At 37.4% G+C, this 14,200-nt stretch overlaps 1 protein-coding gene across 1 annotated transcript in view; it reads left to right on the forward strand.

Annotated features, from left to right (window-relative positions):
• Positions 1-644: 644 nt before the first annotated feature.
• The window catches only part of LOC104461544 (pinopsin-like), a gene marked incomplete at its 3' end in the record, with an annotated part of 38,505 nt that continues 24,949 nt past the window's right edge, over positions 645-14,200 (forward strand). The window contains exon 1 of the mRNA XM_010073174.1: positions 645-1,007. Coding sequence (XP_010071476.1) covers positions 645-1,007 — 363 coding nt within the window. The remainder of the gene's footprint in view (positions 1,008-14,200) is intronic.

The following is a 14,200-nucleotide window of genomic DNA, read 5'->3' on the forward strand; positions in this document are numbered from 1 at the left end:
TATATATTATTATTATTATCATTATTATTGTTTACAACGTTATTGTAGTTTAATTATTAAATTGTTCTTAACTCACGAGTCTCTTTTCCCTTACCCCTTTAATTCTCTCCCCCATCCCCAGAAGGGGGGAGGGTGAGCACATGTTTGTGGTGTTTGGCTGCTACCCAGGGGTAAAGCCGTAATAGTCCTACTATATACAAGTGATCAGAACTAGCAAATGGGTCAGAAGTACAAAAGCTTATTTCATTTTTGGGCTCCCAGTCTTGAATATAAAGCATTCTGCATGTATGAAAGGCAATGCAATATTTGAAAATGCTCATGGATGGTAAAATTGAGTATTTCTTAGCAAGGGAATCTTTCAACATTTTATTAGTTCATGTAGAAAATGGAGTTTCCCTGGGTAATACTAAAACAGCTAAATCTGAAAACCTGCCTAGAAGAGGAATAGCTCTCAAGTATGAAAATCTTTCAATACAAGATAAATATGAGTTAAACAAAATTTGACATGATGGACAGAGCAACCAGGTATGGTGGGGATTTAAGCGTAGAGAATAATGGAAATAGTTTTCACTGTTGCTTCAAATATGTAATAGCAAGAAAAGCATCATGCTTCTTGAGGTTTCAAATGGATACTGCACGAAATAATGAAAGTAAGCATTTCAATTGGTTGGTTCATTACAGGCATTGTGTCCCTGATCTCCCTGGCTGTCCTGTCCTATGAACGCTACAGCACTCTCACCCTGTGCAACAAGCGCCGTGCTGACTACCGGAAGGCATTGCTGGCAGTTGGTGGTTCATGGATTTATTCTCTGATCTGGACTGTGCCACCTCTGATCGGCTGGAGCAGTTACGGGGTAGAAGGTGCGGGTACAAGCTGTTCAGTACGCTGGTCCTCAGAGTCAGCCGAGTCCACATCCTATATCATCTGTCTCTTCATATTCTGCTTGGTCATCCCTGTGATGGTAATGATGTACTGCTACGGTCGCCTCCTTTATGCTGTTAAACAGGTAAGCTGCTGTGTGCTATTAATAGTGCAAACTGCTGTGAGACATATGTTGCATTCCCTTTCTATCGAGTTTGGAAGCACTGATGAACCAAATGATGAACCAAAACCAAATGGAAAAGACCACAGAAAGCCTGAAGGAAGGGGCAGGAGGACTTCACCAAGTTTTTTCATACTCCAGAGCTCCAAACAATTAGAACAACTAGATGACATCCATATAGATACTAACTCTGCAGTTTGAAAATACTATATTCAAGGAAAACCAGCGTATCTCAGTGAAGGTTGCATATGTAATGAAGCCAACACATGTTTACCTGTCTGTAAATAAGGCATTTGTGCAATAATTTCTTTCTTATTTTTGATCATGATGTTTTAATGATTTCTGCTTCTTAATCTGTGGAGACCTAACTCAATTTGCAGAGTTATCCCAGGGATAAGCTTCTTCTTGTAGTTCTAGGCCACATTTAAAAGCTTCTTTAAATACCACTACCACCACTACTGCTATGACTGCTACTACACCGACACGTCTCTGATTGGTTTAAGGGGTACCATAGATAATTCCAACATGAATATTCCAAAAGACTCTGCTGGGGTGGTGGTATTGTGAAGTTTGAATACTCTTGAGACAGTAACAAAATGGCTTAATGATGAATAATGAGAAAGGAATGAGTGTATAGGTGTTCTCTAAAAAGCAATTCTGTAAAATGTTCAGATGAATTAACTAAAGGTGTTAAAGGGGAAAAAAAACCCAATAAGTCCCTGAATAGAGGCTCTTATACAGAATTAAATTGGATGTAGTTTGCTTTTGATTAGTCATAAGGAATTAAGGTCATGCCTTTTACATGATTTGTCAAAACTTTCAGAACACTTGAAGCCCAAGTGGGAAATCTTTTCCTGGTTGAGTGCTGAGTGGGCCAGTAAAATCCCTTTGATGAATCACACATTAGTATTCCTCTTAATGCTGTGCAATAGTAATATGGACAAAAATTCTCTTGATTGTAAAGCATTAAAGTGAAGTTGCAGACCATATCTGGTCCCTGGGTGGCAGTATCCTTTACCATCACCTTAAAGAAAGGAGCAGGATCTTGGAACGTGTGCTACTAATAATATGCAGAAGATAAAACTTCCTTAAACTTTTGTCTCTTCTTTTCTTCAGCCTTTACTGTCATTCCTGACAACAGACATCACCTACTACATACAAATACTTGTATGGATGAAGCTTCTGTAGCATGTGCTTTAGCTTCTAGTTCTAAATGTAGACTTGTGTTATTTTATTGATTTTTTTTTTTTAATGCAGTTGTATTAGAAGTAGTAGTAGGTCTCACTGATCTGCCTCACTGATCTGCTTGATGGGTCTCAAGAAGTTGTGGCAAACATGCTGAGGGAACAAAGTATCGTAGAAAAGATATGTGCAATCTATAGGCATTTTGTATTTAGACATGAAGACTGAGTACACTAGGTAGAAGATGAAGTTGATTGATTAGGTGACTGGCTGTCCAGAGAAAATGGGAGAAGGAATGGCATTTTCCACAATCCTCCCTCCTCCGTTCTCTGTGTGCTTCCAGAGTGGTCCAGAAGCCTCTGGGGTGCTGAAGTTAGAGAGCCCTGAGAAATTTTGTAAGTGGTGGAAGTGAAAAAGAATCGAACCTGATCTTGCATAACCTGTTGGAGGGCAGTACTTTGGGAACTAATGCTTGTTAAATGCAAAGGAACTCCAGTAAGGATTAGATTGTGTCTCCTCTCAAAAGTTGTTAAGACTCGAGGTCATAACAGCTGCCCAAGCATTTGAGAAGTCTTGAATAGCTAAACCCTATTTTTTTTTGCACAAAACAGCTAATGGTTTCCTGGTGTTTGTAAAAGATTTCCTTGGAAAGTTATATTTCAGCAAAAATAATCTCAATCGTAAAAGTCATCAGTCCTCAGCTGTTCTGTAATGTATATACCTCCTGTATATAAATTTCCTGTGACATATATATAAATTTCCAAAGACCATATCATGACACAGTCACTGAAATACTGACTTTTTTTCCTTCAGTGTGAGGTCCTCCAACTATTCTGTAATAAATAGAGTAGATTATGACCTGGTAAATTATGTAATGTTTCAAATTGGAGGAAGATATGAGAAATACACAAATAAAAGAATAGTAATTCTTACATAAAACTACAAAAAGTAGGTATGATAATAAAAAAAAAAAGTTAAGAGAGGCTACTACGTCCATTCTAATGCTGTTACTTTCTGGTATGGGCAAAAAAGTAACTATCTTGCAATATTCTGTCTTCAGATTAGAAGAAACATGGGAGTATTGCAAACATGATAAATGCATTATCCCAGCTTCAGCTGCTTGTTACATTTTCTAAAATATGCGTTTCATATTTTTGCAAGATACACTGAAGTTCTTATGTTAGAGCATTATAGCACTAATGGTACTGCACCCTGAGATCAGAAGTTATGCCATTATTAATACTGCAATGTAAATTAATTGAGATGGAAGAAATATCTTAATAGATTTGGGATAGTTAATGCAGGAATTGGCACAGCACCTGCATTTTCTCTTTGCAGGGACAGTAATTATAGGTCTCCTTTTCTCTTGTTCTTCTCTAAATTTAGCCAGATGCTGAAACATTCTGTCACTCGAGGCTTTAATAGATGCTATGAAGTCATCTGCAATCTTTGTAATGTTAAAAGGCACAAGGATTTCAGTAATACAGACTTTATAAAAGATTGTCTTTTCAAGAATTACAAATCAATAGCATCCCTGTATGAATAATGTTAACAGCAAATGCCATTAAACAGTGTTACAACATGACTGTACTATTATCTCAAGAGCTCTTACCATTTATCAAGCTTGAAGACCCTTAAGAATTGCTCAAGTTATTTTCTTTAAAGGTATGGGATTTTTTCCAGGATGTCTTTATCTGGACGGTTGAATTTGGTTCTGTAGATGGCCTTTGCTGCCATCCTTGTGTGACACCCTCAGAGGAGCCAAGATCAGCCTGGCCCGAGAGGCGGGGCAGGTTGAGTAAGTCCCAGGGAAATGGTAGCTCTGAATAGTGAGTGCATTTCAGAGGTCCTAAGCAAAATAATGTTCAAAACACAGACCCAAAGAAAACCTGTGGTTTTAGAAGCTGTTAGGGAACTTGGCAGTGCATCAGATTTTAAGACATAGAGAAGCACAAATATTTCATTAGACTTTTCTTCCCTCTGAGTCCATGTTTTTGCTCATGCTGATGTTGTTTCCAGTTTTTATGAAACCTATTCTTCCATTCTTGCAGATGCGGAAATTCAGGTTCTTCTGAATTGTAAGCAGAGCACAAAGACTTAAACACACACTGTAATACATGTCTGACCATGCAATTCTTGCTTAGTGCAACAGACCATGTGTTAAAGTGGGCAAAAGGCCAGTGATCACACTGTCTCATAGGGTTCTGGAGTAGATGGACTTGTGACCTGACCTGATAGTAGTACTACTGTGGTGGTTTTTTTTTTTTCTTTTTACTTGAGAACAGCGAGGAAAAAGTAGAGATGGAAAATATTTACTACATTTTTTCACACCAATATCACAGTTCTACTTTGACTTTCTTTTTTGATCAAAAAAAAAAAAGAAGAAAAAATATTCAATGAAATTTTTAAGACTGACCCATATGAGATAGAAATTGGCCTTATCACTATGCCTTGTCTTCCACACTGTGGTGCACCTACTAATGCTTAATTCCTCATAAACTGCTAGTTTAACTAGTGACCAAAATGTGGGTTCAGGTAGTGGAATTACCTGACTATTTCCCTTTACAGCAACTTTTGTTGTTTCTTTGGAAAAGTGCCACATGGTTTCTGACTTCCATGTGTCATAGGAGAATCAGATCACCTTTTTTATCCCATCCCCTGAACCTTTCTGAGTCTTGTCACCTTGGAGGGGAACAAGGACTGTCAGGGTTATGCTGCAGAGAGCTGCGTGGTCCTCTCTCTTACTCCTCTTCCAGACTTCAAATTACTAAATTTAGTGGAAGAAAAGTGCTTCTGTCTCTTATTTAAGAAGTATTGCCCCAGAATGAAATTGTGGCTCGATTATGAACCTGAAGAAACTAATTTTGAGTTCTCTGTGGTGAGATTTTGACTCTATTGTATTTTTTAAAGAACTGGATATAAATGACAGTGGTGGTTTTGAAATCTCCTATGCCTGCAAAGAAAGTCTGAGAGAAAAAGGAAAGAAGATATGTAGATTTTTATAACTTCTGATTCCTTAATTCTGCTTTATGTCTGTACTATTCAGAACAGTTAAAAATATCAGTAAAAGCAATTATTGCATCATTGTTCATTAAAGAAGTCAGAAAAGTATTATAAAGTAGAAGGATCACTCTGGTGACTGTTTCCAGTTCTCCATCTCTTTTAGAAATGATTGTTTGTAGGAAGACAACACATTAGGGCAGAATGCTCAATGATTTAAATGGAAAAGAAATTATCTGCACATAATACAAAGAGTAGGATGGAAAAGTAATAATTGTTCCATCATTCCTTCATATGCTTCATATGTCTATTTATAGAGAAACTTGATTTTCTGAAACTTTATCTTTGATGGCATGGAAGTTATGACTTATGTTGAGAAAACTGATAAAGCAATTATGTAGCATTAACTCTATCTTCTAAAAGCCCTAAATAAAAAAAGGTTTGTAGTCATAGACCTTCTTTTAGAAGCAAAGCTCAAAATCTTTCTAGTTATTTAATGAAACAAAGAAGTCCTAAGAAATGTAATTCAGGTGAAGATGATGTAGACCTGGTCCTTTGGTTCCTGTTACTCATCTCTTTCAAATGTGATTAAGTACATTTGGGATTTGACTTAATTTCACGTATGTTTGACCCTGACTGCATCTATGCTTAGACAGTCAGCTATACACATTAGACAAACATATCTTGTTATTTTTTTGCTCTATGTTCGTAAATGTTATTTCTTACCTTTGGGTCTTCATGTATACTTTCTCTCCTAGCTTCTGGTAGTATGGAGGACGCATGATAAATAACTGTGTTTCCTCTTTAAACTTTGCTGTAAAGATATAATAATATACATGTAATTCACAAGCAAAAAGAGATTCATTTTGCATATAAATGGATAGATGTTTTCTGTCACATCATCATGAGGATATGGGAACTTAATTGAAATAGAAGTCTCAAGTTAGGCAGAGAGAGTTGGAACAAATCTTAGCAAAATGTAGTGAAAGGGGTCTGCTGGATTATCAAATGTTACAAAGTAATAAAATCATATAGCTTATAACTAACATCATAAAGAAAATCATCAAAATCAGTATCTCCAAGTTTTCTGTACAGCCTTCAGCTGGCACACAGCAGTCAATATTCAGCATCTCCTTACTGGGCAGGTGTTTGACCTTTGTCAAATTCTGCATGTACAAGCCACTACACAGCTAAAACACAAAGCTGGTTACAGGCCATTTTTTGGATTCTGTGATAACAGGAACATTCTTTGGTAATAACACTCAGGATGTACGTTTTTATTGTTTGATTTGGGATTTTTAGTAGAAGAATGGGCTTTAAATTGTGAGAAAAATTGACGTTCCTATATATTAATATGTTTTCTCTGGATTTCTAGATAATTTCTCAAGTAGACGAGCAAAGCAACTGACTTTTTTTTTGTAGTTGTTTCAAAGAAGAAGAGTGCTGAAATACATTGGGCTGCATATAGTATGTATCAATGATCAGTTCTTTGATGATTTGGTTATTCTCGAGTTTTCTTGGCTTTTGCCACGATGAACTTTCTCAGAGTCCTGTAGGTGAGGGGATGTCTGGGGCAGCTATTTTGAAAATTGTTAATAAAAAAGTAATGGAATATTTGAAAAAAAAGGCAAAAAGTCATCAGTCTCGCCATTTCCTGAGAAGTTAATGAGTTCTGTTGAATATGTAATTCGTTTAGAATCAGGTCACGATCTGTAAATAGTCCTACATAAATATAAACTTCTTTGCATATCAACTCTTTTTCTGTTTAAAATCTTCCTGATCATTTCTGTAACCACTCTTGTCTTTCACAGACCATGAGTCCCATTGTTTCCTTTTTCTCCTTTACCCTGACATGATGTTTTGCACACATGGATCTCCTTCCTTCTTTTGGTGAAGAGATTTCCATAAAATTTTTCCTTTGACAATTTGAAAATGCTATGAATATACACAGATTTTCCAGTGCTTTGTAAAGATGATACTACTGTTCTACTCTACAGAAGGAAAGCATGTAGTATTGGCAACATTGAGAATTTAAGGCATTTTCAGCATGTGTGTAATCTAATTTTTTTGTCTACCTTCCCTCTGTAGTGAATAGAGAAAGAAAGTCACATCCAAGGAGGTTTTTCCCAAAGCAGACAACTTCTGTCAGCTGCAGACAGTTGAGTCCCACTAAAAGAGGTAAATGGTTGTATTACAACAAAACAAGGCCACACTTTCATCTTGAAAGGAAGATACAGTGTATCAATAATTTCTTTTTTTTTTTTTTTAAATAGCACCCATTTTCAATGATTTTCAAAAAAATGGTACGGTAGCTAAATGATTGTGCGATTATATCATTGTTATTTAATGCCAGGTCATAATGTAAAATACAGGCATAACATAACTATTGAAACAAAATTTGTAGCATTTTGACACCAAATTTTGTCATTCATTTCATGACGACTTTAAAAATACTTGTTTTCACTTTCATAAGCAATTTCCAGATGTCAGCATTTCACACTTCAGACAGTTCTATCATTACATCTCTCTTGAAGGATATTACAATGATGCAAGCACTGATTATTCCTGTTAGCTGCTTTTTTTATTTTTTTTTTTTTTTATTGTGGGGGAAGCTTACTGGAACAAGAAGTTGCTTTGATTAGCTCAGAGGAAGATTTATGAGCATGCTTAATTTTTAAAGAGCTAACTTATTCTTGTACTCCTTCATGACTGTTAGGGTTTGCCCAGGAGGGGAAAAGATTGTTATGTAGCTATCATGAAGACACTATAAATATAGCATTGATTTTTGGGGTTCACTGCTTTCAACTGTGAAAAGCTTTCAGTTTTGTGCACTGCATTAATACCAGTTTTTATTGAAGGAGTCTGTCCCAGGGGCACAAAAACCAGTGTTTTCTGTAGCTCTGGAGAAAAATGTGAAACCCTGTGAAACCCTGTGAAATAAAGGAGATGGCTAACATTTTTTTCTTTGTGTATAGCTGCAAGGCTTGTAATTTCAGCATCTCAGCTTTTAGGAGAGCAAAGGTAGGTGAGTCAATCCAATGTAAAATACCTTTCAAAGCGTTTAGAAACTTTAGCTGCTGTCAGGTCTACATTTAGCTCATGGGTGATGGGTGTGTTCACCCAGGGTTCTCTGTATTTGTAATTAAAAAGTGTCAACTGACTGTTGAAGCACATGGGACCAGATTAGTCTTCATTTTTTGAGGTCTGAGAATGCTGGAAGGAAAACAGGCATGAGAAAATATTGTGATCTTCTTTCTCCTGTGCTTGCATAAGCGTAAATCATTAGTTAATTGTCTGTATGTTGCAAAGATGCAGCGATATAATGTTGGCATAAATCAGGTACTGTCCAAATTCATTGTAAATCAAGTTAATGGCTGCCCAGAAAATAGGATTTCATTGGGTTTGCCATTTTTCATTCTTTAGATAAACTGGGAAGGAAATAAGCCTGTCACATAACAAGCTAATAGAAATTTAGGATCTGATGCTTTAATCTCTGGATGCATTATGTTCATAAAGAATGGTCTGTGGTCTCACAAGTCTTTCAGTTTACAGCAAATGGTGTACATCAATACGGAACACTCCTGATGTCTCAGTTCAGGGAGTGGTTTAGTAAAGGTTTTTTCCTGGTAAGTAAAAGCATAAGATTTTTTGTTTGCTCATCAGTTATAAAACTGGAAAGGTTAAATGTACAGAAGGGTGTTCTGCCGGGTAAAGAATGTGTTTTTGTGTACTTACATTTCAGCACTGAGAACTGAGCCACACATTACTTACTCTCCTGTAGTCTGACTGCACTTCAGAGACCAACTTGTGATCTCAGGCAGAGTCTCTGCCAGAAGGCTTGGTGCAAAGTAAATTGTCCTACATGAAGCACTGTAGCATTGTCCCCCAGAGGAACACTTCTGAGGGTGTATCTGCAAAGGGACACTGCTGTGCAGTGAAAAAAGAACAAATGTGCAATGACGAAGGGCTTCCTCTTCTGGTGACCACCACGTGCTTGATGTCACATTAACCATGCTATTGAGTGAGAATACTTACACCAGTCCCCAGCCAGAGCTGTCAGGGTGGAAAGTCAAAGCGGAGGGCCTTGGTTCACTGCATGTAAACCATAACATATATAGTGAAGTTTTCAATCACAGTCCAAAATGTAGTTCTGCTTTTTTCCTGGTGGAGCAAAGAGGGTTAACAAGGACGTTTGCTTTGACTTTTTCTACCTTTATTCCACCTCTATGTTAGTCCTGTGTTACTTGCAACTATGGGATTTGGCCACGGACATTTGTAATAGCTATTACTATTCCTTAGTTCCTTGTTTTAGCCCCTCTTCCACTACTGAAAATCCTGAGAGCTCAAGCTATAGTGCCTGATGCAGTATACACTGGCAGTAATAGAGGGAAAAAATTATATGAGAACTTAATCATGTAGTGAAGAATGATGGCATGCCAGTATGACATGACAAATCCACATCCTACAGAGATATGAAATGGATGCAAATTATGATTATGTGCTTTCAGAATGAAAATCAAAAACGTGTGAAAGAAGAAAGGTAAATACATAAAATCTAGAACAAACATAGTTTCAAAGTTTCTAATTCGTTGTTTCATTTGTTTCTAATTCTACCAGATAGGTTTTTTTTACTAGCTCAGTTGAATAACTTGCACATCTGCATGAGAACCTCTGCATAAACACAGATTCAAGGTTGATGGCCAGAGGAACGCAACTGAGCTGCCATGTTTTTCTTATCTTAATAACAGAAATGTATTAAACTTATGAGATTGATCATACTTTTTTCCATAATAAATAAGGTAAAATTTAGATTCCTTAGCCACTTGGCACTGTAGACTCCATAGCTACTTGTCACTGAAGCTGTCTCATCCACAAACAAAAGGTGAGAAAGCGCAGTTCATCTCTGTCTTATATCACCAATGTTTTCTGATCCTGTAGCTTCAGCTTAACCTGATTAAAGCTGAGGTGGCCTAACCTACCTATAACAGATCCTGATTTCACTCAACTGCTGCTCATATATCTAATATTTTTACCACCTACTAGAACCTTTTTTTTTATGGTGTATATTATACCCTGCTAAAGAGTTAGACTCAAATGGTACATGTGTACTTCCTCTATGAAACCTATATTTATTTTCAGTGGAGGCAAACTCACGTGTAATATGAATATAACAGATTAAATGAGAATAAGTACAACATTTTGTTAGGGATGCAAGGTTGTGTTGTCTTCACAGTATATACTCTAATACTTAACATTCACGTGAAGTGGCCAGGTCACTCAAATCGTACACATTCTAGAAGCAGAAGAAATATTTTTTTTGCTGGTATGGACTGTGCACCCAGGAGCATGCATGCAGGCAACTGTGCATATTCAATTGTGACATATTTTTATATGGTCAGGGACCTTTCTTAGCCTTGAAGCAAATGGTACAGCTACCTACATCAATACTACAGTGTTTGGCCTTGAGCATGCTCTGGAGCTTAGTTAGTGTCTCTGTGGACTTCAAACATGGTAGTTCATATTTTCTTTATTTGCCCAGATCAAAGTGTCTGAAATGACATGAGGGCTGCCTCATGTGGAGGTCTTGCGGTGTGGAGCTGAGAGCTGATATGCTATGCCCTGATCTATATAACAGAGGTATAGGTGAGTGCAAGTCTGTGGCACAAGTCAGAGGGCTATGTAGAAAGGAGGGAGACAAACTTGTTGTACCCGTGTTCATGCCACCTACCAGGAATTGTCACTGATGCTTTCTGTTTTTCACATGGTGGCTTGAGGGCATCATAGACAGTGTTAAAGCAAATCTGCGCTGGGGAGCCAAGAAGGCCAAGAGTTAAGCAGGATGGATGACTGGGGACAAGAGCTTTATCTCACTTCATGGAGTGGTTTTATTTAGTAGTACAGACATAGCTATTCATGCTTTTAAAAATATGTGTCTATTCCATACCTTTCTTTTCCATGGAGGTTTAATTTTAATGTATGTTAAGAGAATTGGAATTTTCTTCCTTAAAGGCAGCTTGTTTTATAAAAACATTCATTGTGTCCACATGAATCTACGTTTCTGGCTGTCTTCCTTGAGTTCAGACAATTGTGGGTATTATTTTAAATAGAGCTGGTTGGGAAATAAATTTTCTGGTCTTTTCCCAATTTGAAATTTTTGACGGAGAGATTTCTTGTCTTGAATAAGGCATGGGGCACACGCAAATCTTAACCTCACTATTTTTCACAGATCAGGAAATCAGCAGTATTTTATTTTGGCATAATCCTCCACTGGGACATTTAGATGTTAAAAATAGAATAATTTCCTCTTGACCCTGAAACCATTCAGAGTCCTGGTGCTCTTGTACAGCAGTTGCTTAGCCAAAAGGATGTGGAACAAAAGGGCCTGGAAATCCTTGGAGCTGATGAGCTAAAATGTCTGTGAGATCCAGTGTCCTGAATAAAATAGCTCTGTGAGGTAACTAGGCACTAAAAGCCCAGGCATTTTAGATCTCTGTCAGGCATATTGTCAAGGAACAAGAGAGAAGCCCAGGGAAACTTGAGCACCACGAGAAATGTCTCAAATTTGCATGTTCCCACAGGATGTTTTAATTTTTGTGATTCAGTTTCCCAGTACAAAAATGTGACAGTAGGAATAATTTTGGCCTTAATTGATCTGTAATCCAGCTTCTGTTGTTGCAGTTCAGCTGGCTTAAAAAATGCCAAGAGGATTTCTGTGGTTCTAACTAAACCTTTTTCCACCTTTTTCGTCTTCACCACCTTGTTCAGTATGCATGAGGTGATATGGTAATAAATGTGTGGCTTGCACATTCACATAATAGTTCATTGCCCGTGGGTTTAACAAGGGTAAAGGTGCAAATACTGGTATTCAGCTTACTGAGCCTCATCAGTATGGCAAAGATGTGTTGAAAAGTCACATTAATTTTCACCTTCTAAGTATGTGTTCTGTCACATTCATACAATCAATCCAAATCAGTATTATTACAGGGCTTTGGGTTTTTTTGGTCTATACTTGTTTTTTCCTTTGTTATTAAAATAAACAGCCAGGGTATTTTATGGCATTCTTCCCCTTTCCTAAATTGTCACTGCTTTGCACACTACTTGTCTCTGTCTCACAGTGAGTCAGTGGAAATCAGCTTCTGTGTTCTGTAGTAAATTAAAACTGGGGTCATACTTCAATTTTCAAGTATCTTGCTATGCAGCTGGCTCTGCTTATTTCAGTGGGCTTGATGGTAAAGTGAGGGCCACTGTCACAACTGAGAAATGATGGCAGAAATAAGACTAATATTTTAAACACACAGACTTACATTTCAGCCAGCATTTTATTTATCTGAGTCAATGAAAATAGGTTGGCAGTATTTTGAGTGCCTTTACTTACTAACCCTGATAGAATATAATCCTACAGGACTCAATACTCAGTGTAACTTAGTTGGATAAAACATGGGGCAATCATCTGGCTGAAAATCAATCACTTTTTTTTTCATGTGTGCTGGGGGGATAAGGTGGGAAGGCAAGGCTGGAGTGGGAGGAAAGGAGTGGTGCTGCTGCCTTGACAGCAGCAAAGACTCTGAGCAGCTTGTGTGGACCAGGCAGCTGCTCCTGGGCAGGTCTGGGGAAAACACCCTGCATCCCAACGGAGAGCAGCTTCCAGCAGAATGAGAACAGTCCTCGTGAAGTGTTTAGAGTTGAGGCTTTCTTTTTTAATTAAGTACTAACATATGGCTCTTCAAACATCTGGTCCTGCTGGAAGAAAAGTGAAACAGTTCAAGCACTTTCCGGTTTGCACCTGACACTTCAGTTTTACAGGGAGCCTCCTTTGCTGAAGAAGTGCTTGTCCGAACCTTCCCAGGAGAAATGATACTGATGTATCACACCACATAGAGAGTTTTACATCTCTTCTTGTCAGACACCTGTTTCATTTGAATTTCTCTTCGTTAGGGATGCAGTTCTCAGATGAACTCTTCAGCTGCTTAATTATAGAGATCTTCAACTTAAAAATCTGAGGAATCCTTATGCAGTAAATCAATATCCCTCTGGACAGGTGAATGATAGGAAAGAAAAAGATATGATCATGAGTACCCAATGTTTCCTTTGGAGAAATATGCATAAAGTGTATTACTCTGTTTCTCAAGCTATTTTTAAGGAGATGATGCTTAATCCCTTGACTTTCTGACTTTTCTATTTCATACAGTTTTCATTGTAACTTAACTACTGTCCCCTTTGTGACCTTAATTCATTCTTCGTTTGTTATTGCAAGGCATAAAAGTAAAAAGAAGGAACAGTCACTCTTAATTTTTAAGATTTAGGGGTCTGAGGCTTCACATTCCTATTTGTTAAGCATCCTTTTTTCCCTCTTTTTTTTTTTTTCATTTTTTTAATGTCTACACCATATGCATCTTAAAACAATTACGATCTCTGGCTTGGGGTAGAGTCATCTGAGTTTAACAATGAATGGGTGATTGTTTGACTTTTAGTAGTACAACTGACATCTGCTAAGCAGCTAGATTAATCACAGCTGAGTATGTGCTAGGGCTGCCTTTAGGGTATATTCCAGACCTCCTGCTGTACTTAAAAGTGGTAATTTAAATTCAAATGGAAGTTCTGTCAACTAAACAGCTTCTCAGGTAATAAATGGCATGTAATGTGTTTACTAAGGGATCTCAGTAATATTGGACTGTTTTGTTTCTAGTCAGGTAGGAGGCAGAGGAGGCACAACACTGCAGTGTTTCAGAAGGTTGTAACATCCGTTTTACCTGGTAATGTAACACTTCGCCTGAAAGTGCCCTAAACATGTGGAAAGAGAAATTTTCATTTAGCTGAGATCTTGGTACTTATAACTGGCCTATTAAAGATTAAACATAAACAAAGAGTGAATAAAACCAACCTGCACAGAAGTAGAAAAGAAAGAAATTCATAAATAATCTGAGCCTAAATTGAAAAAACAATAATTGAGCAAACACTCTTATGATGAACGGAGC

The sequence above is a fragment of the Pterocles gutturalis genome, unplaced genomic scaffold, assembly GCF_000699245.1.
Source record: "Pterocles gutturalis isolate BGI_N339 unplaced genomic scaffold, ASM69924v1 scaffold3727, whole genome shotgun sequence".
Classification (NCBI taxonomy): domain Eukaryota; kingdom Metazoa; phylum Chordata; class Aves; order Pterocliformes; family Pteroclidae; genus Pterocles; species Pterocles gutturalis.